General features: G+C 31.0%; 9 protein-coding genes and 1 long non-coding RNA gene across 15 annotated transcripts; 3 read left to right on the plus strand and 7 right to left on the minus strand.

Moving 5' to 3' along the window:
- Window position 1: 1 nt before the first annotated feature.
- LIMK1 (LIM domain kinase 1) lies at window positions 2-5,714 on the minus strand. 3 transcript variants are annotated; one of them, XM_070635214.1, is made up of 5 exons: window positions 5,637-5,714; window positions 5,052-5,157; window positions 4,417-4,899; window positions 4,221-4,319; window positions 2-3,990 (listed from the first exon to the last, which is right to left on the minus strand). In XM_070635214.1, the coding sequence occupies exons 1-5, from the start codon at window positions 5,659-5,661 to the stop codon at window positions 2,058-2,060; spliced, it is 2,646 nt and encodes an 881-aa protein (XP_070491315.1). In that variant the 5' UTR covers window positions 5,662-5,714; the 3' UTR covers window positions 2-2,057. The 3 variants fall into 3 exon arrangements, with proteins under 3 accessions (XP_070491315.1, XP_070491317.1, XP_070491316.1); XM_070635215.1 differs by lacking the exon at window positions 4,221-4,319 and having other exon boundaries at window positions 3-3,990; XM_070635216.1 differs by lacking the exons at window positions 4,221-4,319; window positions 4,417-4,899.
- A 41-nt stretch (window positions 5,715-5,755) lies between these two features.
- LOC139086646 (pre-mRNA-splicing factor ISY1 homolog) lies at window positions 5,756-6,728 on the minus strand. The gene is made up of 3 exons (XM_070635217.1): window positions 6,393-6,728; window positions 6,279-6,335; window positions 5,756-6,191 (listed from the first exon to the last, which is right to left on the minus strand). Exons 1-3 carry the CDS (start codon window positions 6,689-6,691, stop codon window positions 5,786-5,788), a joined length of 762 nt encoding a protein of 253 aa, XP_070491318.1. The 5' UTR covers window positions 6,692-6,728; the 3' UTR covers window positions 5,756-5,785.
- Window positions 6,729-6,827: 99 nt separating this feature from the next.
- Window positions 6,828-7,731, plus strand: Rsph9 (Radial spoke head protein 9). Its single transcript, XM_070635011.1, has 2 exons — window positions 6,828-7,181; window positions 7,240-7,731. Exons 1-2 carry the CDS (start codon window positions 6,828-6,830, stop codon window positions 7,729-7,731), a joined length of 846 nt encoding a protein of 281 aa, XP_070491112.1.
- LOC139086232 (UPF0729 protein GD16342) lies at window positions 7,206-8,285 on the minus strand. Its single transcript, XM_070634619.1, has 3 exons — window positions 8,137-8,285; window positions 7,978-8,060; window positions 7,206-7,915 (listed from the first exon to the last, which is right to left on the minus strand). The coding sequence occupies exons 1-3, from the start codon at window positions 8,184-8,186 to the stop codon at window positions 7,785-7,787; spliced, it is 264 nt and encodes an 87-aa protein (XP_070490720.1). The 5' UTR covers window positions 8,187-8,285; the 3' UTR covers window positions 7,206-7,784.
- A 297-nt stretch (window positions 8,286-8,582) lies between these two features.
- LOC139086337 (uncharacterized) lies at window positions 8,583-9,567 on the plus strand. Of its 2 annotated transcripts, XR_011544001.1 has the most exons (3): window positions 8,651-8,961; window positions 9,041-9,318; window positions 9,476-9,567. It is a non-coding gene; the product is annotated as an uncharacterized lncRNA (long non-coding RNA). The 2 variants fall into 2 exon arrangements; XR_011544000.1 differs by lacking the exon at window positions 9,476-9,567 and having other exon boundaries at window positions 8,583-8,961; window positions 9,041-9,445.
- On the minus strand, window positions 9,036-12,132 carry LOC139086336 (mitochondrial potassium channel ATP-binding subunit). Of its 2 annotated transcripts, XM_070634756.1 has the most exons (3): window positions 11,600-12,132; window positions 9,869-11,514; window positions 9,036-9,526 (listed from the first exon to the last, which is right to left on the minus strand). In XM_070634756.1, exons 1-2 carry the CDS (start codon window positions 12,062-12,064, stop codon window positions 9,916-9,918), a joined length of 2,064 nt encoding a protein of 687 aa, XP_070490857.1. In that variant the 5' UTR covers window positions 12,065-12,132; the 3' UTR covers window positions 9,036-9,526; window positions 9,869-9,915. The 2 variants fall into 2 exon arrangements, with proteins under 2 accessions (XP_070490857.1, XP_070490856.1); XM_070634755.1 differs by lacking the exon at window positions 9,036-9,526 and having other exon boundaries at window positions 9,679-11,514.
- Window positions 12,133-14,663: 2,531 nt separating this feature from the next.
- Window positions 14,664-19,088, minus strand: unc-119 (unc-119 lipid binding chaperone). The gene is made up of 2 exons (XM_070634945.1): window positions 18,073-19,088; window positions 14,664-16,379 (listed from the first exon to the last, which is right to left on the minus strand). The coding sequence occupies exons 1-2, from the start codon at window positions 18,423-18,425 to the stop codon at window positions 16,100-16,102; spliced, it is 633 nt and encodes a 210-aa protein (XP_070491046.1). The 5' UTR covers window positions 18,426-19,088; the 3' UTR covers window positions 14,664-16,099.
- Window positions 19,089-19,153: 65 nt separating this feature from the next.
- Dtd (D-aminoacyl-tRNA deacylase) lies at window positions 19,154-20,007 on the minus strand. Its single transcript, XM_070634946.1, has 2 exons — window positions 19,838-20,007; window positions 19,154-19,547 (listed from the first exon to the last, which is right to left on the minus strand). The coding sequence occupies exons 1-2, from the start codon at window positions 19,969-19,971 to the stop codon at window positions 19,190-19,192; spliced, it is 492 nt and encodes a 163-aa protein (XP_070491047.1). The 5' UTR covers window positions 19,972-20,007; the 3' UTR covers window positions 19,154-19,189.
- Window positions 20,008-20,055: 48 nt separating this feature from the next.
- On the plus strand, window positions 20,056-23,249 carry LOC139086277 (zinc finger CCCH domain-containing protein 18). Of its 2 annotated transcripts, none has more exons than XM_070634681.1 (4): window positions 20,056-20,174; window positions 20,816-21,960; window positions 22,019-22,766; window positions 22,852-23,249. In XM_070634681.1, the coding sequence occupies exons 2-4, from the start codon at window positions 20,827-20,829 to the stop codon at window positions 23,040-23,042; spliced, it is 2,073 nt and encodes a 690-aa protein (XP_070490782.1). In that variant the 5' UTR covers window positions 20,056-20,174; window positions 20,816-20,826; the 3' UTR covers window positions 23,043-23,249. The 2 variants fall into 2 exon arrangements, with proteins under 2 accessions (XP_070490782.1, XP_070490783.1); XM_070634682.1 differs by lacking the exon at window positions 20,056-20,174 and adding an exon at window positions 20,258-20,542.
- Window positions 23,250-23,587: 338 nt separating this feature from the next.
- LOC139086484 (SET and MYND domain-containing protein DDB_G0273589-like) lies at window positions 23,588-25,369 on the minus strand. The gene is made up of 3 exons (XM_070634947.1): window positions 24,707-25,369; window positions 24,101-24,644; window positions 23,588-23,990 (listed from the first exon to the last, which is right to left on the minus strand). The coding sequence occupies exons 1-3, from the start codon at window positions 25,293-25,295 to the stop codon at window positions 23,666-23,668; spliced, it is 1,458 nt and encodes a 485-aa protein (XP_070491048.1). The 5' UTR covers window positions 25,296-25,369; the 3' UTR covers window positions 23,588-23,665.
- Window positions 25,370-25,984: the final 615 nt, after the last annotated feature.

A 25,984-nucleotide genomic window follows, 5' to 3' on the forward strand; every position in this document is an offset into this window, starting at 1 on the left:
AAATTTTTCATCAATTTTTTTTATTTATTTTTCTTTTTCAGAAACTCAATTGCATGCAGCAATGACTAAGTAACTGTAGCTAATGAAATTATTTCTTTATTTTTTTTTTTTGTCATTATTGCAGCATAATACAGTTTTTAATTTTTCGTGTATATTCATTTAATTAAGCGTTTTTAAGGCTATTGAAAAAGAAATTCTTGTTTATTTTGTTGTTTGGAGATTCTGGAGATGGAAGCTGGAGATGGCTCTTTAACGGTCAAAAATAATTCAAATCAATTTACCTGTTGAAAGGTTCTTAGACTATTTGAAATTTAAATGTCCGTTAGAATTTCAAATATCGTTTTTCCGTTAAATCTTTTGCTTTGAATTTTGACTGTTGTATGGTTTTAATAATTTGAATTTTATTTGACCGTTTAATTTAAATAATTTGAATTTTTGTCTAAAATTCACCAAAAAAATAAACTTCCATCCTTAGATTCTTCAATATTCTTATTAAATCCTTCAATTACAGTCCAACATGAGCTTAATCAATAATTAATATCGCAGGACGTTAAGCAAAAATATTAATTGAGCTCGTTTTTTTATTTAATTAATATATTATTATGAATGAGATATAAATATAGAATAGACATTATAGATTATATAGAGGCAAGAGAGCCGTTAAATTCCAAATATATACTTTTTGTTTTTCAATTTAATAATTAGAATACTTTTGTAATTTTTTTTAATAATTTCGAGTACAATTTTGAGTATCATCTCTAAGAGAAATTAAAGGTAATTAAGTGTCATTATTAAAAATATCTGAATTTTTTTTTATTTTCCGGTACAATTTTCCCTTTTTGAAGTGTGTTTTTTAGTTTTGCAAGAGGTGCTTTCGGCTGGCAGGCAAGAAGAGACTTTTTTGTATTGACTGTGATTTAAAGTTGATTAAGTGAGAATTTTAAAAGAACTTTGAGTGCTTTTAACGGTCAAAAATAATTCAAATTTCACTAGCTGTTGTAAAGTTTTAATACATTCAAATTTTAAATTTCCGTTAAAATCTTCAAATTGAATTCTTCCGTTAAATTGACATCAAAAACTTCTCAAAACCCTTCAAATTCTTTAGTAAAATTAATTGCTGTTTTAGTGTTCTCAAAATAGACGAAAAATACTTTTAAACTATTAATTTATCCAGTAAATTTTAATAAATTCTTTCGTGAACAATTTGTAGGGAAAATTTGTACACAATTACATTACTCTATAGCCACCTGATGACTTTTTACATAAAATTATGTAAAAATTTTGTTAAAAACAATTTAAAATCATTAAAGAAACTAATAAGATGGTTAGACGACTTTTTTTCTCGTTAAATTCTTCAAAATTAACTAATAGAATGGTTGATAATGGAATGATGAGGTTCATCTGATGTAAAAAATCATCTATTACAATTTAGTATATTTTTTTTTCTCCATTTAACAATTATTATAGGGATTCATTTCTCTTTTTTAAATTCATTAACCAATTAGGTATTTTTTTTATGTCAAAATAAAGATTTAAAATTAATTAAAGAAATTGCTTTTTTTCACTCAATTATAAGAATTTAGAAATTATCACAGACTCGATTTGTTTCTCACATGTATAGTTAGTCACAAGGGTGTATCCAATTTAGGTATTTTTGGGGTTTGACTTCTAGCTTGACGTCAATCCTCAAATTAATCTAATTTTCTAGAAATTTGTTCACTCATGATGATTATTTTGCAATGGAAGTTTGTTGCTAGCAATTGTTTATGACTCATTTCTGCTATATGATTTCACTTTCACTTCCTTATTCGAGTTTAGTCATTAAAGTCAAATTGTAAAATAACGGTCAAAAATATTTCAAAAATCTAAATTTGCTTGGCTGTTGTACGGTTTTAGATTTTTTTGAAACTATTTTGACCGTTTAAAATTTGAATTTTGATTTTCCGTTAAATTTTTGTCATGGAATTATTTTACTTTTAAGTTTCATCACAAGTGAGCGACAACCCCAATTACCCCAAGATACACCCCTATGATCATTCAATAATTTATGAATTAATTCACGTGTTCGCAACGGCTGGCTTTTTATGAATTGATTCAGTTGCAGTTGTATTATTACTAGGCATATCCTTCTTAACACGTTGACGATTTTCACGTATTTTCTGCTTACGTCTTGCCCTCCACGAATCTCTTATTCGATCACCATTGGGCGTAAAATCTTTAGCAAGATGTGGCGATAAGGTACGAGAAATAATCATTTCAGGCACTTCTTTATCATCTTTTTCAGGAGATGAATCAGTACAATCAACACTATTATTGACAACGGATGGTGTTGGTGATTCTATGGTAAATTTTATTGGCTGCGGAGGTTCAAGTGATTTAAATTCAGTAACAGATGAATTTGGTGAATTATGGACAGAATAATCACCATTAAAAGTATAAATTTCATTTATGAGATCTGACGGCAGTTGACTGTGAAATGTACCTAAAATGGCACAATGAACGGTGATACGATCAAACCATTCTTGTAGTAACTTAAATGATGGACGTTTATCAGGATTAAGATCACAACAAAGGAAAGCAATACGATAAAATATTTCTGGACAATGATCGTTTGGATTCATGCAGAACATTTCAATAAATTGCTGCTTATTGAGTCCAAAATTGTCAGTTCGTGGCATAAAGTCAGGATCAGCAGATGCACGTGAGATGATTTCACACATAATAATCCCAAATGAGAACAGATCAACTTTTTCATCATATTTATTGCCTTTTAGCATTTCCGGTGCCATATACCATGGCGTACCAACGACTGTATATCTTTTCCGTCTTACATGCTGACTCTTACGATTTATTACAGTTCCAGTGCCCGTGCTGTCTGATGTTTTACATAACTTCGATAATCCAAAATCAGCAACCACAACTGTACGATCTTTACCGACATCACGTACCAAACAATTTCCAGAATTTAAATCGCGATGAATAATATTCATGGAATGTAAATAACTCATTCCTTTACTTATATCACATGCGAAATGAATTTTATCTGACCAAGATAATTTAACACTTGATTGTAATAATGAACCTAAAGCACCGCCATTAACATATTCAGTAATTAAATGTAATTTCTTCTCTTTATACAGCACGCCAATGAACCTTAATACATTTCGATGATGTAATGACCGAAGGACAGCAACTTCCTTTAAAAAATTCCTCTGTGCATCTTCATCAACCCATTTATAGAGTTCCTTAAGTACCATAACTTCCTTTGTCTCTTTATGTGTCACACGATAAACTTGACCAAAGAATCCACGTCCTAACATTTCACCTATAACTAAATCTGAGGCACGAAATATTCTTTGAGTATTATATCCATTTTGTGGTTCAACTCGAAAACTTTTCGTACGTGAGAGATCATACATTTGATTATGTCCATCTGTTGTATTGACATTAGCACCAAGTAATAATTTTGACATGCTACTACTTCTCTCCTTACCATCACGTAATGAATTTGATGATTGTTCACAATTGTATTTTGTTGACTGTTTACTATGATTATTATTACTATTATTATTATTATTATTATTATTCTTTTGATTAGGCTGTTTTTGATTCCTTATTAATTTATGCATTTTCTTTGGCGTTCCGCTCATATATCCTTCATCCATACGTATCGCTATCTTTGCTTTATCTAATTTAGGTACTGGCGGTAACATCATCATTGATGGATCAATCGTTGACGGACAAATTGATGATGATGATCCATTACGACTGACTGTTTGTGTCGTTAAAAATTCTAATTCACCCGAGATTGGATTTCGTCTTGTTATTGTATTAGGCTCATGTTCGATGGTTAGTTGAAGTACTCGATCGGTATCGTCGATTATTTTATGAAGATCTTTTATTGAACTTGTCTTTTCAACTGAATGTCCATTAATGTCAATGATTCTATCACCTATGTGGAGTGCCATCAAATCGGGATTCTCGTCAAGTCTAGAAAGGAGGTTTGGGAAAACAAAATAATTAATTTTGAGAAATTTAATCAAATTAGGTTAAGAAAATTTAACGGTTTTTAGACATTCAAAAAATAACGGCCATAAAATATTCAAAACATAAACTGAACTCAAATAAAGTGTGAATTACTGAACGAAAAGCAGAATTTTTCAAAATAAAAAAGTACGTTAATAATGACAAATTTTACACAAAAGTTAGTAAATATGTACCTAGAGCTTCCACCACTACCACAACAGTAATCAATCAATGTAGGATCAAGCATGGAGCAAAAATATTTTCCCCATCGCCCATAAAATGAGCAAAACAGACTGATTTGCATGAACAGAGAGAAATGATATCATCGAGAATATATTTTGTTAGTAAGAGTTGAACAGTATATAAAATAAATAAGAAAAATTAACTCACTCAGATATCCTAACGCCACGACATCGTGTTGATTTGTTCGAGTTAGGTCCACTTGATGATTCCTCATCGATTGAAAGACGTATGGAATTTTTATTATCACTTTTCCATGGAATTTCCACTAATCTAATCGAATGTGGTGGCTTTTTGATGATTGTAACTTTAGCTGTCGGTTCTGTTGGAAATTTATGTTGTATTTGACTTGATGGCATTTGTCGACGATAACATGAACCACAGAATAAATTCGTACGATCAATTAATGCATACGAATCACCATCACCAATAACAGTTTTACAGACTTTACAACAAAAACATTCAGGATGAAAACGATGATCTCCAGAGATCATGATCGGCCCACTCACTAATTCACCGCATTCTTGGCAACACGCACCAAATTTTTGCCAATAATCATCTTTACAGAAAAGCAGTCCATCCTTTTCAAAATAAAAATTCGTGTTCCACATTTCACGATCGCATACTGAACAGCTGCATTGACGTTATATGAAAGAGAATAAGAGATATAAAATGTACTGCATGAATAAAGCGGTAAAAAGGCAATCACATTAAGCACAGAGTAAGTATGAAGAAAATGTACACAGAACAGTTCATAAAAAATAAGAAAATTTACAGATACTCACCGAAAGCAATCAATATGGTAATTCTGGCCGAGAGCTGTAATAAATTCCTCATTGTCTAATCCATTTAAACACGATGCGCACGAAATATCGTCTTCCTTAGTCTCATCTACAACAAAATATAAAATTATATTACGTGAAAATTTATAATCATGAATGAAAATTCAAAATATGCAGTTTGTCGAAATCAATTCACGGCTATTCTATTTTCGTTTTGCCCTTCATTCGCGTAAAACATTTCTCATGCACTATAATGAAAATCGATAAAAAGTTCAATATTATGTCACTAGTCACTGCGTATTTCACGAAATTTCTCAACTTAACTAGTCCAATCATTTTAATTAATTACATTAAGCTTATTAAATCATTATAAGAGCATGGATAATGACTAGAAAACATTTAGTGACAAGAAAAGAACAACATCCAGAGAGAAGACAACAAAAAAAATCAATTTGAGGAACTACGCAAAAACATGTTAACAATTTTCCATTTTTCATCACTTTTACACATTTTCCGTACTGCACTTTATGTTACTCCGATAGTTCTTGATTTAAATTATATTATTAATCACTTTTTTGGCCTACAAACCTGTATCTTTACTTAAAATATCCATATTTTATTCACAATAACAAAAAATACATCTTCTGCTTCAAATGGATTAAAAATTACTCATTAAATAAAAATTCAAATTTTTAAAAACCGTTAATTTTTTTTACATATAAAATTTTTTGATAATTTTATTCATTCAAATATTTTTCAAGTAATTCCTTTTTCTTCTTTCTCAGGAGTGCATCCTCGATGTCCTTTTGTGTTGGAACTTCCACATGTGACACAAAACGAGGTGCCAGCAGCTCATCATCAATCGCTGCCGATTCAAATGGCTGGTCTTCTTCAACATTTGTATTTAATTCACCCTTCTTGAGCTTCTCTTTCCACTCGTCCATAGCATTTTTCATTGCTTCCTTTGATGCTTTCTCTTCTAATGGAATTAATACACCGTCATCATCGTCCAAGTAGCCATAATAATTGGCATCGACTTCACGCATCAGCTCTCCTCGAGATTTTTTAGGCGGAGGTGGCGGTTCCTGCTCAAATAGCTCTCGAACTCCCGGAAGATCTTTTGCTGCTCCGAAATATTTGTATCTATTCAGGATTAAATTGAGCTTTATTAGATCCAGTTGAGATTTACTGGATATTTTGGATATCATCCAGAATGAATTAAAAACTTACCCTCTGTTTCCTGGGACTTCCCTTCCCTCCGCATCAAACGTTTTCGGACCATATCGCCTAGAAAAGAATCATTAATTAGCATACAATCCTCAATGGAGCAAATATCCAACAAACCTATAATGCGGACCGCCTAAATTTGATATCTGATTCTCCCAATGCCTTTTCTCTCTCAGCAGCTTATTTATCTCGTCATTCAAGTCACGTATTCTAAATTCACCTAAACCAGCGTTCTGTATCTGTGCTACTTTCTTGGATATCTCTCTAATTATTTCTATTCTCCATTTTTCGCATTTCTTGACATCTGTACATTCGCTTGCTAAATATGGACGTCTTTCATTTTTTCCTGTTTCCGCTTCCTTTGCTGCTCTCCATCGAGCCAATGTTGTCATCGCCTTTTCAGCATTTCGTGCCATTTTTAATTAATTACTTTAAGCTTCAAACGATTGTAAAAATTTGTAAACAAAAAATTTAGTCGAAAAATTTTAGACGAGAAAAATTCAAATTTTTAATGTCAGTTAGCGTTGATTTAATTTTCAAAATTCGACTAAAATGAACGTTTTGAATTTCCGTGAAAATTTGGAGCTTATGAGCCACAGTGGCTTCAAGTTAAAGGAACTGGAAGCTGAGTTGATAGAAAATTCACTGATTATCCTGCAAAGTGAGAATAAGCTGGAAAATATCTTCTTTTTTGGACGAATTGAGACAACTTCTGAGGATGCCAGCTATTATTACATAGCTTTTGGATATACCTGTGACACCTTTAAGGATCAGAAAATATTCTACAGTCTCAATGGCTTCGAATGGGTTATGATGCCTGAATTGAAGACAAAATTGCTTCCAATTACTTTGCAATCTCGTACATTATTAACTGGCGATCCGATGAATATTGAGCATGTCTGCATGGTATGTCCATAAAAAATTCAATAGTTATGTATAGAAAATAATTTATTTAATTATATAGATACCAACATTTGTTACCGACACTGAAAATGTATTTCGTACATGTCCAAGAAAGCCAAAAAAGCTCAAAGAAGAAGACAGACTCGCCTGTATTGTTCATTTATTAATGACAGAATCAGCAATAATGCCTCGTGGCTTATCATATCGGAAAGTTACGCGATGTATATCATACAATCCATGCTTCACTGGATTAAATCGAATGGAAGCGAACGAAATGAAGAACTTCCAGCTGTTCCGATACCCGAAAAATAATCGGAACTATAATTTGTCAAAGCATGATGACTTCAATTATCAGACTGACTTTTTTGACACAATTGATGATCTTGTGCCACGAAACTGCTTCTCATATCAAATTAATGATCGAGATGTCTGCCTTATTCGTGCTTTACATTGGCCAGGAATGACATTTGTACATAAATTAAACACTAAATATCAAGGATTCTTCTATTTTGGGAATGGAAAAAGGAATTTAGATCTATTATTTATGACATAGCTGGATATTTTGCTGAGTAAATAAATATACAAAAAATTTAATTTAATTAACATTTAGTCATTCTTTTTGACTTCAGTCTCCTTTATGTGTGGATTTTTTACTTCTGTGTCTCCTGATCCGTCTTCCTTAGGTTTTCTCATAAATGTGCATACACCGTTCTCGCATTTCTTAATGAATTCAGGTTCTGGAAGTTTAAGGATTAAATAAGTTTATTTATTTACTGGATGTCATCATTTAAGATTTTACCTGATTCTACAACTTTTCCAGTTTCATCCTTCTTCTGCCATGGATTCCAAATGTACTTAAGGAAGTATGGCTGGATCAACCATCTAGAATGTTTTGAAAAACATGAATCATGTAATTTACCTTAAAATCATGAAAATTCTTAAAATTCAATGACATTACCTCCAAAAGAACAAAACTACTGGAACTATAAAGCACGGTATGCAGACCATTCTGGAAAATTCTACTAATTTACTAATTTAATAAAAAGAAAATTGAAAATTGATCGATTGTTTATTTAATTTTCTTTATTTTGATTGCAATTTAGACGATTTAAGTAATTTTAGACGATTCTATATATAGAAAGGAAGTAAGATGTGTGAAGGATGAAACGCATTTAGAGGAAAACTATGAAAATACAGTGAAATTTGAGGAAAATTGTGAATATTTACGTAAAATGGTGTTTGAGAACCTTACAATTTCCATTAATCTTTGAAAACTGTTGACAGTTTCAAAATAATTTGTATGGTTTTCATGGAATTTTTCGACATTTGTATGGTTTCTATTGCAAATTTGTCTTTTAAGAAGCTCTAATTAATAAACAAATTCCAAATTATTCAATATTAAGAATAATTATTGAATATTTTGTAGAAGTCACGTACAATTCCCGTCATACCAGACAAACTGGCGACTCAAAACAACACCTTGTCTGATTGAAGTGCTCAATAACATAATATAATAAGTCGACATAGAAGTTTTATTTTGATAATTCAAAGTAAAGTCCTTAAAAAGCGAAAGTTGTACTATAATAAAATAAATATTAATTCCTAGTGTAAGATTATCGCCATAAGTCAAACAAAATCACAAAATGGAAGCGAAACGAATGAGATTCAATGAAATTGTTTTACCTAATATGCATCAAATTGCACAAATTCCATCCCCCATTGAGTTCAAAATCTGGCAGAATCGACAAATTGAGGAGTGTATAGATGATAACTTTATAAATTCGTAAGTGCCAAAATTCATAATTAATATCAAATTTATTTCGTAGAAAGTAAAAAGATTTCACTTTCCATTGACGTCATAGATTTTTGGAATCCACAAGAGAACAAATAACTCAGCGACAAAATAATCAAGGCCATATGCAGCATAGACGATTAGAAGATCAAGCAATAAATCAAGCAATTAATACAATTGGATTAAAGAAGCCATCACTACTTGATGATGAGGAGGATGAAGAAGAAAGTTCATCAGACAGTTTTGAGAATCTTTTACCTTCATCGCACTTAAATCTCAGTCAGAATAGTTCACTTGAAGAGTTTGCAATAGATTCAGCTATAAGGAGTTATGGATTGCACAAAAAAAGTATTTAGAATTAGAATTTAAAGCTTTTTTAATCATAAATTTTTGTCTTAATTCGTGTTTGTATTATGTACATTAAAAAATTTTATGTATAAATTTAGTTCCGTTTTTTCTAAGAAAAAGAAATTGATTTTATGACTTTTTTTTTGGGATTTTTTAGGTGATTCACAGGAATTTCTTTGATGGATGTTGATGGAAAATGGTCAAATAACTGTTGGAATTAATAGAAAAGCCATGACATACTAGTATGGTGTATAGAATGGGGCAGGTTTGCCTCTACAGCCATAATCATAGCAGAGTTGCAAAGCAGGTGCCTGTGACAGGCAAAAACCGTACAAATTCTTGGCCATATTTATATGGTTTTTCTTACAAAACCATACAAATTATCAAGAATTTGTACGGTTTTCGCCTGTCACAGGCACCTGTTTTGCAACTCTGAATCATAGTGTGCTATGATTTGAAACTGTATGTGCAGCTTAGACTATAATTTGTTGATGACTTTCCACTAATTTGTGACTAGTTCTTACGTCCCTAAGTTAAATCATAGGATTACCATTCAATACCTAGCTATGCCATTCTTAATTCCCACCAACATGCCATTTAACCATGAGATCGATCATCATTATCCTTCCTCTCTTGCTGCCTTACTAAGTCATAGTAAAGTCCCTTCTTCTTCATCAACTCATCATGTGTGCCTTTCTCTTTAATCCTTCCATTATCAACAAGTACAATCAAGTCAGCATTCTTAATGGTTGACAGCCTATGAGCGATGATCAATGTCGTGCGATTAACAATTGCACAATCGAGAGCTTTTTGAACTTCAGCTTCACTATTTGAATCTAGTGCTGATGTGGCTTCATCAAGAATTAACACAATTGGTTCCTTAATCAAAGCACGAGCGATTGATACTCTTTGGCGCTGTCCACCTGACAATTGAGCACCTCTCTCGCCTACTTGTGTAGCATATTTGTCTGGAAGTTTCTCAATAAAGTCATGTGACTGTGACTTCTTTGATACTTCAATAATTTCATCGACAGTGGCATTTTCACGTCCATAACGGATGTTGTCTAAGATTGAGCATGCAAATAGTATGGGTTGTTGATCAATATATCCAATGACATCATTTCTAAGCCATAATGGAGATAGCTCACTTAATTTAATATCATCTAAATAAATAGCACCACTGGACGGTTCATAAAATCTTTCTAATAGCTGAGCGACTGTACTTTTACCAGATCCAGACATGCCGACCAATGCGACTGTCTGACCTGATTTTAATGTTAAGCTAAAGTCTTTCAATACAGCTTGATCTGGACGTGATGGATATGAAAAATTGACATTTTCAAATCGAATTTCGCCTCTCAAGTCATTATCGTCGATGACTCTGCCTGAAATCAAGTCAATTTTTGGCTCGACAATCATGTATTCAAATACGCGTGCACCTGCTGTTAATCCACGAATTACATTTCCCATTAAAATTGATCCTTGAGCTAATGACCGTTGGATATTCTGGGATGCAACTAGGAAAGCCATCAATTCACCAGCTGAAATTGAGTTGCTGCTCATCAAATGTCCACCAAAGTATAATGTCCCTAAAACCATGCAATTAAGGAACATGTTGGTCAAGGCTTGAAACATGGCGATGCCAACTCCAAGATTTTGTGATAAAGCCTTTGATTCCTCGACTTCCTGCTCGAAAAACATTAATTCGATATGTTCTGCTGCACATGACTTGACAGTACGAATATTTCCTAAAGCTTCAGCACAGACACTTGTTGCCTTCTCATTTTGAGCTTGTGATTTTTTGCTTAGTTCCCTCAATTTCCTTCCTAATATTGATCCAATAAGAATTGCTGACGGAATCGACACTAAAGCTATACAAGCAAGTTGACTTGATATTAAGAACAAACTTATGGAACCGCCAATAAGCTGTGCAACTGATCGTAATCCTTGTGATATTGTTTGCTTGAAGCTTGACTTGAAGTCCTGGACATCTGTGGATATTCTGTTGACAAGTTCACCGCTTCTGTTCTTGTCAAAAAATTCAATGTCCTGCATTAAAATGTTTTGAAATAAATCTCGTCTGATCTCCATTGCCATCTGTTCTCCAATGTTTGATAGTAAGTAGATGTAGATGAATGTAAAGGCTGATTGTGCAAAATATGATGATATGAGCTTGAATGCTGGTTCCTTTGCGTCCTGAAATGAATTATGATTGATCAATATATTACACAATGATCCAGTTGAGTTGGATATAGACAATTCAGGTCATAGATTCACTTACATTGAGGAAGTCCTTAGCAGTTCCATGCATATCTCCAGCATACTTAGACAGTGTGTTGATTAATTCACCAAGCAACGAAGGAATACTAATATTAAGATATGCAACAGCTAGAGCAGCAGCAATAGCACCCAGTAGCTTTATGATATGTTTTGATAAGTAGCTCCAGAACAACTTCCATTCAAATTTAATTTCTTTATTGATTTTTAGTTCCGCAACTCTCGTGTCACATTTAACTACTTTCAATTTATTTTTAATTAAGACGGAAGTACCGAGAAAGCCAAGTGCGAAGGTCAAACGTGGTATTTTAGTCTGCCGATTCTTTATAAATAAATTTTCTTTTATGCTATTTTTTGAGTATTTAAAAATATCTTTTAAATTTTCACGAACTATTGATGGATTACTAAAAATACTCGATGATTTTAGATGATGGAATGGTAAATTACTTGTCACTAATCTTATTAACATTTTAATATGTTTAAATAACTTGAATTAAATAGTTTAACTAAGAAATTTTTAATTTTTTTGATGAGTTTGTTTTGATTTTCAATTTGGTCTAATTTGAGAAAATGTCTAAAATGATTGAATAAGTGATATATTCACACACTGGTTGATGTGTATTGATAATTTTGATAGTAGGGGTTAGAAAATTGTGATTTGAATGAATGAGAATGTTTAATTATAATAGAAATGAAGAAATGAAAAAATGGACGAAATGGGAAAAAATTATTTCGTCTAAAACCATACAATTCCATATCAAAATTCAAATTCAAAATTGCCGTTAAAGATTCAAAATTTTAGAAATTCGTTATTTTTCAAAGTTTCTTAATAATTTTTGAAGGACTTAACAAGTGTGAAGTGATTGAGATAATTCAAGTGGCATCTAAGTTCACTGCCACCTCGTCGTCGTGGTGCCGATCGAAAATGAATGTAGCTAAATAATATGATTCATTGCAACTCACCTTGCAATGATTTTATGAAAACCTTGCAAATGATTTTATGAAATTGTATGGTTTTGACATTTTTGAAAAAGACCGTTAGATAAATTTGACCACGTGACATTGATTTGAGAGTAAAATAAGCTTTAATTGAAGAAAAAGTCCGTTAAATTTGTCAAATTCTTACTTTTAAATCACCAATTCTAGATTCCAATAAAACACAAAACAATTTCCACTTAAAACATTTATTAAATTTTATTTCATCAAAATTGGCTTTCAGAAAGCTCACATCATTTTTTGCAGAAACTTTTTTTTTTTTTGGTAATCACAAACAACTTTGCATAAATCTACAATTTCTATGAAATAATAATACAGTTAAATAATACATGAATCGTGCAAAAAATCATTGCAAATAATACAGATTTGTTTTCTATTTAAATTAATTTGTAACATAAATTAACAATGAGACTCATTAAGTTAAATAAGTTCAGTATTTTAATTAAATGGGCGGAATTAAGTACTATTTTTTTTTCTGTATCTACTTTTTTGTATTTTCCAGAATTTATGTCTTGTTTCTTGCAGAGTTGCCACCTGTTACAGACAAAAACCGTAAAAATTCTTGATAATTTGTATAGTTTTGTAAGAAAAACCGTACAAATTCTTGATAATTTGTATGGTTTTGTACAAATTTTCAAGAATTTGTACAAATTATCAAAACTTTGTACGGTTTTTGCCTATGCCAGATGCCTATTTTGCAACTCTTGTTTCTTGTAGTTATTTTAATTATTTTTTTTGTTTTTTAAAAACATTATCTTCACATAAGTGATGAACACATTGATAGAACTCAGTAGCAGATATGAAAACATTTTCTTCATCATTTATGCTGTTTAGTTATTAGTTTTGTAATTTTAACTTTTTTTTTATTTTTGATTCAACTATAAGCCTGCAATATTTTTTTGTTTTTTTAAATCTATTAACTTGTTTTGTATCGCTATGTCGTTATATGTACTTATGGAGACGAGATTGATTGAGGTGTGCTGGAAATTAATTCAGTTATTCACCCTGCATATTTTTTTTATTATTATTTGATTAAATAATGGGGTAGTCTGTGATTTATGCTGAATATCATTTACAGTGTTTTGACAGGAAATGTCGGGTGTAGCAGACGAAGTCCGCTATGTTGCTATTTTTGGATATTTTATTATGGCGTGTAATTTAAGACTTTTATATTGTTGCTCAAACTTTTACAACTGGCTATTTTGGGGTTCAACATTTTATTGAAATTCAATTACAAAAATAGTTGATTAATAAGATTTTTACCTCATTTTAGACTACTGAAAACATTTGAAATTTTTTAAAATGCTTAAAAAGTAATTTATAGGGTTTTCAAGCAGAAATTGAGAAGCTTTAAAGCATTAGTTCAGCAACTTTCCTTTAGAATATTGCATTAGTTTAAAAAACATTTGTAAGGTTTAATATTTAAAATTTCAAATTAACGGTTTTGTAAAATTTAAATTTGTAAAATATTCAAATTCTACAAGACCGTTAAATTTATAAAAAAATTCAAATTCTACACGACCGTTAAATTCCGAATTAATTTGGAAATATTTAAATTCTACAAAACCGTTAAATTCTGAATTAGATATTTTTAAAGATTCAAATTCTACAAAACCGTTAAACTAATATTCTTTTTAAAATCGTTAAAATTCTGAAATAGTTTGACAAATTTTAAATTTTACAAAACCGTTAAAAGCTAAATTCTTAAAAATTTAACAATCCTCAAGCTAAAAGCTTTCATAACATTATGAACTTGCAATAAAATAGCAAAAAATGCACAAATTATAAATATTCCAGCCACAGATTCCTCAATCAAAATCACCTCCTTCTTAAATCTCTTTAATTTAATATTATTTTTTTTGCTTTTTTCAAACGTAATAATCGATTTTTTATGTATGAATGAATACATATTTTTTTTTTTTTATTTTTGAAACTTTGTCCTTTGCTCTTTTATATCTATATTTTTTTCAATAAATCGTTGAAGTCACTAATGAAAAAAAGAAATTCTTTGAAAATCAAACAATAAAAAAAAGCTCAAAAATTTAATTAAAAAAAAACTTTTTTCTACTGTAAATTCTTTGTTTTCCGTTCATTTAATTATTTATAAGGGAAAGCCAATCATTCTAAATGATATATTTTCTTAAATCTCTTTAGAGATAAGTCATGTATCTTTTTAAATTTATTTATTTATCCTTATAAGAAGGAGATTAAAAACAATTACAGCTAACGACATTTAAGGCTTTTACTTATGTAAGTTTTGCACAAATAAATGAAAAAAATTTAAAAAAATTTTAAATAAAGGATTTTTGCAATCACATATATTTTTTTGTTCTTTTTTTTTAGTTTCATTCTTTGGTACGAAAATAGAAAAATTGGGGGCGGGGGATTTTTTGTTTTAATTTAAAAGTGAAAATGTATAAGAGAAAGGATTACATGACAATGCACTCACACTCAAAAAGTGCAAATTAAGTTTAAAGGAACTTGCTTAATAAAACTTTTTTTGTGGCGCATTTTTGCTGAGTTAATTTTTTTGGTGTTTTTAGGGATCTATATTAACTTACGGGATGTTTGAAAATCGTTTAATTAAGTCATTTATTGTTTAATTCACCTTTTTAGAAATTTAAAATTCTAACGGTTTATTTTATTTTAAAATTATCAAAACCATACAACAGTTGAAAATTGAGCTTTGGTCGTTTTCAACCATTCTTATAGATTTAACTGTCAAATTGATTTTGAAATCATCAAAACCGTACAACAGTCAACAGTCAAAATTGATTTTCAATTTTTTTTCGACCGTTAAATTCCAGTTTTGAATATTTTGACAATTATATCAGTTGACAATATGAAATGTCTGTCTGTTAATCATATTAGTTGCCTAGATAACATTGCTGACTACCTCTAGTCAATCGTATTCAATTCAGTCAATTGTCATATCAAATTAATAAAATTTGGTCATACAATAAGTCAAAGTCAGACAAGTCAACTGACATGTTTTGTTTTCCTTATTTCTGTAGCTGCTTTTCCAATTATCCAATTTTAATAAATAGCTTTGTTGTATCAATTTCCAATCAATTTTAACATGAGTTTCGATAGATCCATAAGACATTTGAGTGGAAAATTAAAATTAGCTTTTTTTTATTTCGATGTTGATTTGAGTTTTGGAGCTTTATAAAATGTCTCGTAGCGTGTTGCGTGTGTAGATAAATAATTTATATAATTAAAGCGTTATTTCAAATTTGATCATAAAGCTGTTCAGTAATACTTCATTTCATTTCAGTTCATTCAAATTTTTAAAATACGTTAAATTATAAATTCTCATTTGAAATTCAAAAAAGCTGTTAAAAATCAATTAATTCAGCAAAAATGCACCGCAGTCATCCACAATCGATGACATCTAAATTTTTTAACACGTTTCATCTTATAATAGTAATAATGCTCAATAGAGGAATGATAAAAGATATAATTTTGTTACTTCATTAGAGAAAGTAATCGACGCCTTGATACGTGCTTAACCATTGTATGAATAGTCAGCTTTGTTGTGCAAAACAAGTTTATTATCAACAAAATAAAATGAGTCACTTCTCGTTTCAAAAGGATTTGCAATCATTTGGTCGATGAGATCTTGCGGTAGAGTTGGAAACTCATAAATGTGCTCGCATGTGTTCCTTGAATTTGGTATGCAATATCCAAAATTAAAATCAAATGTTTTAAGTAAATTTTCCTTGAAAAAGTGTCGCTCAATCATTCGAAAGTTTTTCACATCCTTGTTGCCTACTTGAAATTCCACTCTGAAATTAAATTAAATGGAAAAAGAATAGAAACAAATAAATTAGAGATGAACATGAAGAAGGAAAATTATTAGAGAATTACTTAATGAGAGATAATAAGTTGAAGAAAAATCAATTTGTATTTCTTTTGTAATCAATTATAATAAAACGAAGGATGTGGTATGAGAAATGATTGTGTTGGTCATGTAACGTAATTTACTTGGAATTGTAATTAAAGGTATTTGTTCTACAAACCCGTTAAAATTTAAAAATATCAACATTTAGCTCAATTTTAATTCTACAAAACGTTAAAAATTTGAATTTAAATTCTACAAAACCGTTGGAAACTTGAATTCTACAATACCGTTAGAAACTTGAATTCTACAAAACCGTTAAAAACTTGAATTCTACAAAACCGTTAAAAACTTGAATTCTACAAAACCGTTAGAAATTTGAATTCTAAAACCGTTGAAACTTGCAAACCATGAAATTCTACAAAACCGTTACAGATTTTGAAATTCTTAAACAGTGTTAGAAACTTGAATTCTACAAAACCGTTAAAAACTTGAATTCAGCATAACAATTAGGATTTTGAAGACAACAAAACCGTTAAACAAAGCTCAAAGTCTGATTCAATCTCAAAAATCCGTTGCATTTTAAATCTTAGCAAACCATGAAAGTATCATTTAAAAATTCAATTCCAATCCTTTTCCCTACACCGCCATTTGCAGCCATAAATTAAATTAAACAGTGTCAAAAACTTTACAGACCAACAAAATTAAGTGCCATAAAAAACTTAGCCGTTATCGTGAATAAGGGAAATTCCATTTACAGTCTATACAGTCTCTCTCATTCGTGAACAAAGTAATTCTTCTATTATTGTCTCACGCCAAAAAAAGCGAGTTGTCCATAAATTACAGTCAAACCTTGCATAACAATAATAATATTTTCATGATCTAAATGTTTTTTCGTGATAAATAATCCAATTGAAAATTGCTTATTTGAAGACAAATGGACTGACAGCCGAAAAGTCTAATAAGTCACGATATGAAATGCAATAAAAAGTTATTATCTCAATAAATATAATTATATTAATACAATCTATTTGCATTTGAATAAGATCAGAAATATTTAGTTCTCGGAATATCAATTTTGAACAGCTGACATGAAAGCTTTCTTATGTGAATAATGAATAAGGTCAGTTTGGGGTGCGGATGAACAGTTTGGCGGTGATCCAGAGGTTGAATGGAATTGGAGAATCTTATTTGAAATTAAGATTAATTTTCAATTTAGTTGGACTTAAATAAATCCTAGGATTAATCTTGGGATTAAATAAATCCTAGGATTAAAATTGAAATGATCTGAATTCGAGATTGGAGAAGTAAGAGCAAGTAAGATTAGACTCAAAATTGACAACATAGACCAACCCACAAGAACTGCGCTCAAGTCTCCCCTCAAAAATGCATCAAAACTATCATAACTCTTACTGTACTTTTTCTCGATCACCCACTCCAAATAAAGGCTACAAAAACAACCCCACGCAACCCAACAAACATATTTTTTTCTCTCGTATATCCTTTGTGTTTTGTGTGACTACATAGAGGATAGTAATTTAGAATTTTTATCGATTTTCACTCGGTCGCTAACACACGAAAAATTATTACAAAGTGTCAATTAAAACTAACTTAATGGCAATAATATCCCGTTTACTTACGTTGCTCCAACATGCTTCAATTTAAGGAATGACGATGAGAATAGATAACGAACAAATCGACCAGAATCTTCCGATGTTTCTTGCTGTTTATCATCTGTTGTATCATTATTTTCGGATACATTTGGATCTTTACTGATGTCAAATAGCACAGTATCCGTTTCTAAATCACGTATCTTAAATCGCGTAAATTCAATTTGATATTCATTATTGTTAGAGCACAAAAATCCATCAGTAATTTTTGTTAGTTTAAGAACATCTTCAGGTGTTATTGAATTTTTTAATTTAAGCTCTAAATCTTCACAAACGTTATCTATTTCATCCGAGACGTTAATTTGCTTTTGAACGACGCTCATTATTGCACTTGGAATTATTTTGTTAATTTATCCTTAATATTTTTTTATTATTTTATTTTAATAAATTCTTTATTCAAATTCACTTTTTAATCATCTAAAAGCTTTAGCAAAAATTTTCTTTTTTCACTGCTAAGGGACTTGCTTTATTATCCAAATGCTATATTGTCTGGGAAAATTGGGTAATAAGAAATGGATGGAAAGTGAAATATCCGTTAATTTTAGCATTGAAAAATTTGAAATATTTTTTTAGACGATTTATGGTTTTTGTCGAATAATGTTGAATTTTGATTGTCATGCTGGCATAGATTGAGGGTATTTGGGGCAGCACTTGTGGGTCTTTATAAATCAATGCATAAGAATGCTGTAATTCGTCGTGAAATACATGAATTATGAATATTTTTGAAGATTTCTAGTCGATCTGTTCAGTAATCTGTGTTGAGTTCAACTCAGTTCATTTAAAAATTTACAATGCCGTTAGAAATTTAAATTTTGCATATCCGTTAAATTTCTATGTAAATTTGGAGATTAATTTAATTTTTAATAGATTCACTCCTACTCATCATACTCAATGATTAACTCATGGAAACAGCTGTTCCTATATTGACTCAATTCTTATTTGTCACCTTAAAAACTGAAATGTGCTGGTAATCGACAATGTAACATTTTTAAATGATCGTAGCTTTCGTCTCTGTCGGTAATTCCCGGTCTTATCGTTTCTGGGTATGCAATTTAATTAATTTAATAATTTATTATATTTTTAAGCATCATGAATTAGAACTTTCAGCTTCCTTATCATCTAATTTAACAGCCTTAACTGGACTCTCAATTTCTATCGTTACAGGTCCATCATTGAAGATCTGAACATTCATCATAGCTCCAAATACGCCGTCTTTAATTTTGTCAGGATTGTGATCCTTGCCTAGAGTTGCTAAAAGCTGATCATACATTTCTTTAGCCCTCTCTCCACCCATCGCATGATGAAAATCTGGCTTATTTCCTTTCAGCCTGTAGTACAGTGTAAATTGAGAGATACAAAGAATTTCATAATTCATGTCTTTGACACTTTTCATCCATCTCTTGCCATTTTCTTCGAATAGCCTTGTGTTTAGGATCTTTCTGGATCTGAAATATGAAATTTTTTTATGAATTTAGCTTTAAAGGGTATATGAGATATTTAGTTTAGGAGATGATAGAAGAGGTATGTTAACTGGATATAAAGTTTTGGACTCCATGTGGTCTCTATGTCCAAATTCCGGCTTAATTAAATGTTGACTTGATCAATGGCAAATTTTAATGAATTAACAAAAATTTCTAGGTGGTAATTAAAAAGTTAATGATAATAAGCCAAATCACATAGAAAGAACAACTTTCCCCATTGAAAAACTCATTAATTAGTGTAGAAATTAACTTACATATACTTGAGATCTTCTTCTGTATCATTATTGCATATTCCAATAAGCACACAAAGTCCTTTTCCAATTTCTGAGATCACTTCGCCATTAACCAGTACTCTTGCATTCGTAACACGTTGAATTACTGCCTTCATAGTTTATTAAATTAAAGTTTGTGAAATTTATGTAAATAAACATTAAAAAAATTTGGTATAAAAAAGTTTCGACGGTTTTTTTAGACGAGATCGAAGCGCATTGAAAAAAAGAATTTTTTATGCATCATTTTAATTTCGCGTTTTAAACGATTAAATACGCTTCAGAAATAGCTTAATTCATCATATATTTATAGTTAACGGAGGTAAGATTTCATTTAACTTCAAGTACTGTAAAAATCTAATTGATTTAATATCATAAATTGTGAGTGAAAAAAATGAAGAAAAATTTGGTAATGAAATATTAAAAAAAAAAATGAAAAAGAAAAATGTCGAGAACACAAAATTATTAATTACGTTAAACAAGAAGTTTTTGTGATGTATAAAAATATATATTAATTAATTAATTGTCCCCCAAGTTCAAAAAGTATCTTAATAAACAGTATAAATAAGTTTATAGTGAAATAAATATTGGAATGAAATTAGTTAAATTCCATTCCATATGATATTTAAGTAGTTCAATAAGAAATAAAAATAAATATAAAAAAAAATGCTACATATAATGGGTAAGAAGGTAAGAATCTTTAAACAACAAGAAGGATTAAAACTTTCCGATAAAAATTATCATATAATTAATTTTTTGCTGATACATAAAATAACAGCAGAAAAAAAAATCAACCTTAAAATGTAATTTTCTCATCTTAAATAAATAATTATTCATATTACTACATATCAATTTGTATGGGGAAGTAAAGTAAAATATAAATATCAACATCCAGCAGAGTTATAGCATTAATTAATTATATAAAATTTAATTCTAACTTTTTACTTTTTGAAACCTTTTTAGATCTGTAAAAAATGGAAAGCGACGATGATTCTCGTTCGTCCAATTCATCTGGATCATCGAATTCGTCATCAAACGGTCCAGCAAGTCCACCACAAAATGATAATGAAAATGAATCAAATGATCAGCCAGAACAAATTGGCGTACAGCATCATGATGAACGATCAGGATCGTTGTCACAAGACAGTAATTCCTTCCAGGGTAGACAAGATGATAGTAATCAAGGAAATAAATCACCATCGCCAGTTCATGAAAAGAGCAATGAACAAGAGCAATCAAAAGATGGACAGGATGAAGAAGAAGAGCTAGAATTATCGGATATGGACGATGAGGAATCGAATAAGAATAACAAGAAAGATATAAGTCACGAAGACTTGAGTGATATTAGTGATTTAGAGAGTAGCAATGGACCTCCATCGCCTGAATACACTGATTTACGTCAAAAGTTACAGAATAAACGTCAAAATGGGTCAACAAATGAAATTGATATGAAAAATGACGAAGATGAATTAGATTTTGAGGACGATGAAGTTAAAGAGAGCTCAGAATCTGTAAAGAAGCAGCCACAACAGCAACAACAACAAGCTCCACAAGAATCTAAAGATAGTGGAAATGGATCCGTTAAGGAAGATGGTGAACATAAATCTGATAGAGAAATTGAAAGTGGAGAGGAACTAGAAGATGGTGAAGTTACTGATGGCGATGAAAAGCGTCCAGAAGAATCGGAACCGAAAGCAGTTTGTCGCTTCTTTACACGCGGTCAATGTACATGGGGAATGAGCTGTCGATTCTTACATCCTGGAACAACGGACAAAGGAAATTATACAATGTTTGATCTTGTACGTCCAATTCCAGTTCCTCAGGCTAATATGGGAATGATGCCTTCATATGATTATCGTACTGAACGGCCAATTCATCATCCTCCACACATTCCGCCTCATTTTGGAGGTTCTGCAAGACCACCAATACCGCCAACTAATGATAATGAATCAGCTTGGGAACGTGGCTTAAGGACAGCTAAAGAAATGATGAGAAAGGCTAATAAAAGAAAGGAACAGGATATGGATTTTGATGAAAAGAAAATGAATCTTTCGGGTCCGCCTGATGAAGTTGAGCGAGATCCTTATTATGTCCGTGAATCACCTGACGTAAGTTTTGTGTTTATAATCAATTATCGTCAATTTGTTAATGTTATTTTATTTATAGGATACACCACCATTCGAGAAATTGCCGAGAGGACCTCCAATGCGAGGCGGTCAACCGTTCAGTCCTCCAGCAAAATTCGCACGAACTGCTGCATACTTTGAGGAAGATCAATATGGACGAATGCCAAGATATCGTGAACTTCCACCACATCGTATGCCTCATTATGAAGATGAAGAGATTGGCAAGAGACGACCAAATCGTCCAACACGTGAAGTTATTGTAGAAAAAGCAAGCGATGATTGGAATGATCCATGGATGAGGAAAAAATCACCAGGAAGAGGTGGAAATAGTAAAGGTAGAAAAGGACGTGAGCGATCATATAGCAGTAATAGCAGTTATAGTTCATCAAGCAGTTCAAGCAGAAGTCGATCGAGATCACATTCATCATCAGATTCGTCTCCGACTCCAAGTCATCGACGTCGATTTGATTCTAAAAATTCCCGAGAACGTATAACGCCAAGAAAGGTTGAAAGGAAGTCCAGAAGTACGTCATTAAAACGTCGTCATTCACCAGTTCGTGCAAGAGTTACGAAGAAAGCGATTTCACCTGTTGCGATTCCTAAACGTGCAAAGAAGCAAGCATCTCCAATTAATAAAGCAGTTTCAGGACAGCGTAAAAAGCGGGATAGTTCATCATCATCAGGTGGATCCGAATCAGACTCATCATATTCATCGAGCACAAGCAGCTCAAAAGGAAAGAAACGACGTGAAAAGCTTGCATCAGAAAGGAAACCAGCTGGCAAGAAAGGTATGAGTTAATCTTCGGATTTAAATTAAATCGTCGGATTAAAAATTTAAACCTGAGTTATTAAAAATTAATTTCTTAATTCCAGTTGAAATGACAAAAAAGCGAGCTTCACCACCACCGCAACCAGCAGCAAAAGAAGATGACAAGCCAGCGGAGAAGCCAAGCGAAAAGGCATCAGCAGCAGCAAAATTAAAATCATCAAGACGCGAGGAATTATTGAAACAATTGAAAGCTGTCGAGGACGCGATTGCCAGAAAACGATCAAAAATCACTTAAATTAAACAATTTTAATCCGTGCAACATAGCAAAATATGCTGCACAAACAATGAATACAACAATAAGCTTAGATTCACTACTGAAATATTTCAAGTAATATTTTTTATTTGTTTAGTAATAATTATGATTTTTCTCCTTAAAATATATTTGGATAATGATAAACTATAGTATACATACACAATAAATATTAAAAAGTTTAGACATTTACCGAATTTTTGTTTTTTAAACGACTTTTTGTAGAATTTTCAGGTTTCAAAAAATGGAAAAGTCCGTTAAATTTGAAATATTGAATTAAATTTCTGGAAATTCAAAATTTTTAAAATCGTTGAATTTTTGAAAATTTATATGAAAATTCAAATTTTTGAAAACCGTTAAAATATTTAAAATTGAGCAAAAAATGCAAATTTTTAGAAAATCCGTTAAACTTTTGGAGTAAAAACTGAAATGAATTCAAATTTTTGAAAACCGTTATTCGCATTCATGGAAGAAATGAAACTAAAAAAATTTCTTAAATCTAATCCATTTATTCCTTTATTTAAGGCACATTCACGTTATATATTTATAAAATTGGGACAATATTTAGGCTTAAACATAAAAATAATAAAAACTAGGTAAAAACACAATCAAACTGAAAACGGATAAGCACAATTACCAGCAATGTAATCAAGCATAGCTAGTGGATACAATACTTTAAAGGAATAATACTGATGTCTAGGTTGAAGATTCTTGCAAGCTTTCCATTTTTCGTCAAGATATTTTTTAATTTTATCATAATCTGTTAAGTCGTCCACAGGAAACATGTCTATCTCGTCTATATTGATGGCGCGAGTTATTTTCTTCTTTAAGCACATATTCAGCCTTTTATTTTTAATACAAAAGTTACAGTCACATTGAAACATTCCCACCTCTTGTATATAATCCAAGTCCTGTGATGATGCTGAGTCAAATCTGTAAGATATTTGAGTGCCATTAGTTATGATAATTAATTCCAGGATCAAGAGGGTTTGTCCTTGACTTAAATAATCAACCTTAAGCCTTAAACCTCCCAAAATACTTACGTATAATTAAGGAAAATTTGTTCGCCAGCTTTAACTGGATGTTGAATAACAGTAGCAATTTTATTGTCAACGAGTACAGTGTATGCATTACTTAAGCATGAATGATTGGCCAAACTTGCAAACAGTGAGACATGACAGCCAACTTCCAAATATTCATTCTTATTAACTAAAATGTATGACATCCTTCTATTTAAACGAAAGACGTCTATGATCCTCTGTGCAGCCTTTTTAGACACATAATTGAAGATGTCACTGCAGTGGCCAAAATCTTGATCATGATCATTTGCAGACAGTGACAGGAAACAAATCATTAAATTTTTCTGATAGTCGGGATCATTTGGATTACTAAAATCGAAGTCAAATATTGTCTTGTTTAGATCAGTCAAGTCTGTATTCAGCATAAAGTCGTCAAATTTCTTTAAATCTCCAAATGCTTTTGCAATATCTGATAAAATTTTAACATCAGCTGACACTATGGTGTCAATATTGATAGCTTTACAGTATACATCATCTCTACATGCAGGTGAACAGAACATCATATGACCTAAAATAATCAACAGAAACAAAATTAATTTAAATCACTGGATGTTGTGACTGTAAACTAACCTGAAATATCACAATGAATTAAGTTTAGTCCATTGGCTTTATAACAATTAAAGCAATGAGTATATTCATAATTGATGCATGAATAATTAACTATAATATCCTCAATAGAGATTATATCTCCTGGTACTAAGTCACGCGTAGCATAGATTCCTCGACCATACTTTTCTGTTGTCCAGACTTCAACACAATCAGCGATCCAGGGAACTTTCTTATTTGGTGGATATGATAGCTTGAAGATCTTCCATGGATCACATTTCTCTTTTCTTGGTTCCTCTAACATTAATTTGCATTTCTCTTCGCGGTCATTTATTTGTGGCCATACATCTTCCGGATATCCGTTTTCACGCGACAATTTGATGTTTTGAAGACATTCGTCATACATTTTAAGTGCATAGTAGACAGCACTTCTATATACATATCCATATGATAGATCATTTCTAGTCTTTGCATTCGAAATCAGTTGATTAAAAAGAATTAAAGCAACAAAGTTATTCTGTTTCATAAAATATTTTTTGCCAAGTTTTGATGCATTTTTTGCTATTGCTTTTTTTTTACGATTGAGAGGAACATGGAATACTTCGTCACACATTATATTAACACTTTTAGATACCTCCAATTGTTGAATTAAACTTTTTACGGTCAGGTTAGTCAGATAAAGTGGCCCGTCCATTTAGAAAACTGCAAAAAACTAATAAGTTCAATTCAGTTCAGTTCAAATGTAAAAATGCTTTTATATTTCAGTTCAAATTATTAATAACCGTTGAATGTTCTATGGTGGATATGTTAAATGGGAATTGATTATTCTCGTTGCCATAGATGCCAACGAAAAGCGATGGATAATGTCCTTGCTAGCTTTATCTCAAATAGGTTAAATTCCTATTTTAAATTTATGAAGATCATTGTTGATGACTGCTACTTTCATCACTGGATGTTTTGTAAGCAACATTTAAATCGAGTTGTACAGCACTTCTATTACCTATTATAAGCTAATGAAAGGATACTCTTTGATTTAGCATGTGCAAACGATGCATTGTTGTTAAATAGAGCACAAAAATCAGAATTTCCTTCGAAATTATTCATTTCCAATTGCACGATACTCCTGAGCTTTCTCGTCTGACTTGTTGTTTTTACATATGTTGGAGCTTTTGTAGTTCACGTTGAGTTCCTTTGAAATATCTTAATTGCTTTATTTGTCTTCAATTTAGGATCTAATTTACAACCTAATCAATTTGTTATTGTATACAATGTGCTTCACGTGTGAGACGTTAATGTGATGTG

This window comes from Chironomus tepperi, unplaced genomic scaffold, assembly GCF_022539635.2.
Source record: "Chironomus tepperi strain 1889 unplaced genomic scaffold, CSIRO-AGI_Ctep_v1 contig_85, whole genome shotgun sequence".
Lineage (NCBI taxonomy): Eukaryota > Metazoa > Arthropoda > Insecta > Diptera > Chironomidae > Chironomus > Chironomus tepperi.

What these genes read in the sequence shown, in the direction of transcription:
- LOC139086336 (XM_070634756.1), bottom strand. Translation starts at nt 12,064, where the DNA reads ATGTTAATAAGATTAGTGACAAGTAATTTACCATTCCATCATCTAAAA. An exon ending in CTGCTAAGGACTTCCTCAAT is followed by an intron (nt 11,515 to 11,599) that starts GTAAGTGAATCT and finishes AATTCATTTCAG; the next exon opens with GACGCAAAGGAACCAGCATT.
- Dtd (XM_070634946.1), bottom strand. Translation starts at nt 19,971, where the DNA reads ATGAAGGCAGTAATTCAACGTGTTACGAATGCAAGAGTACTGGTTAAT. An exon ending in GAAGAAGATCTCAAGTATAT is followed by an intron (nt 19,548 to 19,837) that starts GTAAGTTAATTT and finishes TTCATATTTCAG; the next exon opens with ATCCAGAAAGATCCTAAACA.
- LIMK1 (XM_070635214.1), bottom strand. Translation starts at nt 5,661, where the DNA reads ATGGATATTTTAAGTAAAGATACAG. An exon ending in CGTGGCGTTAGGATATCTGA is followed by an intron (nt 4,320 to 4,416) that starts GTGAGTTAATTT and finishes CATGCAAATCAG; the next exon opens with TCTGTTTTGCTCATTTTATG. An exon ending in GGTAGTGGTGGAAGCTCTAG is followed by an intron (nt 3,991 to 4,220) that starts GTACATATTTAC and finishes CCTCCTTTCTAG; the next exon opens with ACTTGACGAGAATCCCGATT.
- LOC139086232 (XM_070634619.1), bottom strand. Translation starts at nt 8,186, where the DNA reads ATGGTCTGCATACCGTGCTTTATAGTTCCAGTAGTTTTGTTCTTTTGG. An exon ending in GTAGTTTTGTTCTTTTGGAG is followed by an intron (nt 8,061 to 8,136) that starts GTAATGTCATTG and finishes AAAACATTCTAG; the next exon opens with ATGGTTGATCCAGCCATACT. An exon ending in TGGAAAAGTTGTAGAATCAG is followed by an intron (nt 7,916 to 7,977) that starts GTAAAATCTTAA and finishes TTAAACTTCCAG; the next exon opens with AACCTGAATTCATTAAGAAA.
- Rsph9 (XM_070635011.1), top strand. Translation starts at nt 6,828, where the DNA reads ATGAACGTTTTGAATTTCCGTGAAAATTTGGAGCTTATGAGCCACAGT. An exon ending in ATATTGAGCATGTCTGCATG is followed by an intron (nt 7,182 to 7,239) that starts GTATGTCCATAA and finishes TTAATTATATAG; the next exon opens with ATACCAACATTTGTTACCGA.
- LOC139086277 (XM_070634681.1), top strand. Translation starts at nt 20,827, where the DNA reads ATGGAAAGCGACGATGATTCTCGTTCGTCCAATTCATCTGGATCATCG. An exon ending in ATGTCCGTGAATCACCTGAC is followed by an intron (nt 21,961 to 22,018) that starts GTAAGTTTTGTG and finishes TTTTATTTATAG; the next exon opens with GATACACCACCATTCGAGAA. An exon ending in GAAACCAGCTGGCAAGAAAG is followed by an intron (nt 22,767 to 22,851) that starts GTATGAGTTAAT and finishes TCTTAATTCCAG; the next exon opens with TTGAAATGACAAAAAAGCGA.
- unc-119 (XM_070634945.1), bottom strand. Translation starts at nt 18,425, where the DNA reads ATGAGCGTCGTTCAAAAGCAAATTAACGTCTCGGATGAAATAGATAAC. An exon ending in TTGAAGCATGTTGGAGCAAC is followed by an intron (nt 16,380 to 18,072) that starts GTAAGTAAACGG and finishes ATTTAATTTCAG; the next exon opens with AGTGGAATTTCAAGTAGGCA.
- LOC139086484 (XM_070634947.1), bottom strand. Translation starts at nt 25,295, where the DNA reads ATGTGTGACGAAGTATTCCATGTTCCTCTCAATCGTAAAAAAAAAGCA. An exon ending in AATTCATTGTGATATTTCAG is followed by an intron (nt 24,645 to 24,706) that starts GTTAGTTTACAG and finishes TGATTATTTTAG; the next exon opens with GTCATATGATGTTCTGTTCA. An exon ending in CAAATTTTCCTTAATTATAC is followed by an intron (nt 23,991 to 24,100) that starts GTAAGTATTTTG and finishes AATATCTTACAG; the next exon opens with ATTTGACTCAGCATCATCAC.
- LOC139086646 (XM_070635217.1), bottom strand. Translation starts at nt 6,691, where the DNA reads ATGGCACGAAATGCTGAAAAGGCGATGACAACATTGGCTCGATGGAGA. An exon ending in TTAGGCGGTCCGCATTATAG is followed by an intron (nt 6,336 to 6,392) that starts GTTTGTTGGATA and finishes ATTCTTTTCTAG; the next exon opens with GCGATATGGTCCGAAAACGT. An exon ending in GAAGTCCCAGGAAACAGAGG is followed by an intron (nt 6,192 to 6,278) that starts GTAAGTTTTTAA and finishes AATCCTGAATAG; the next exon opens with ATACAAATATTTCGGAGCAG.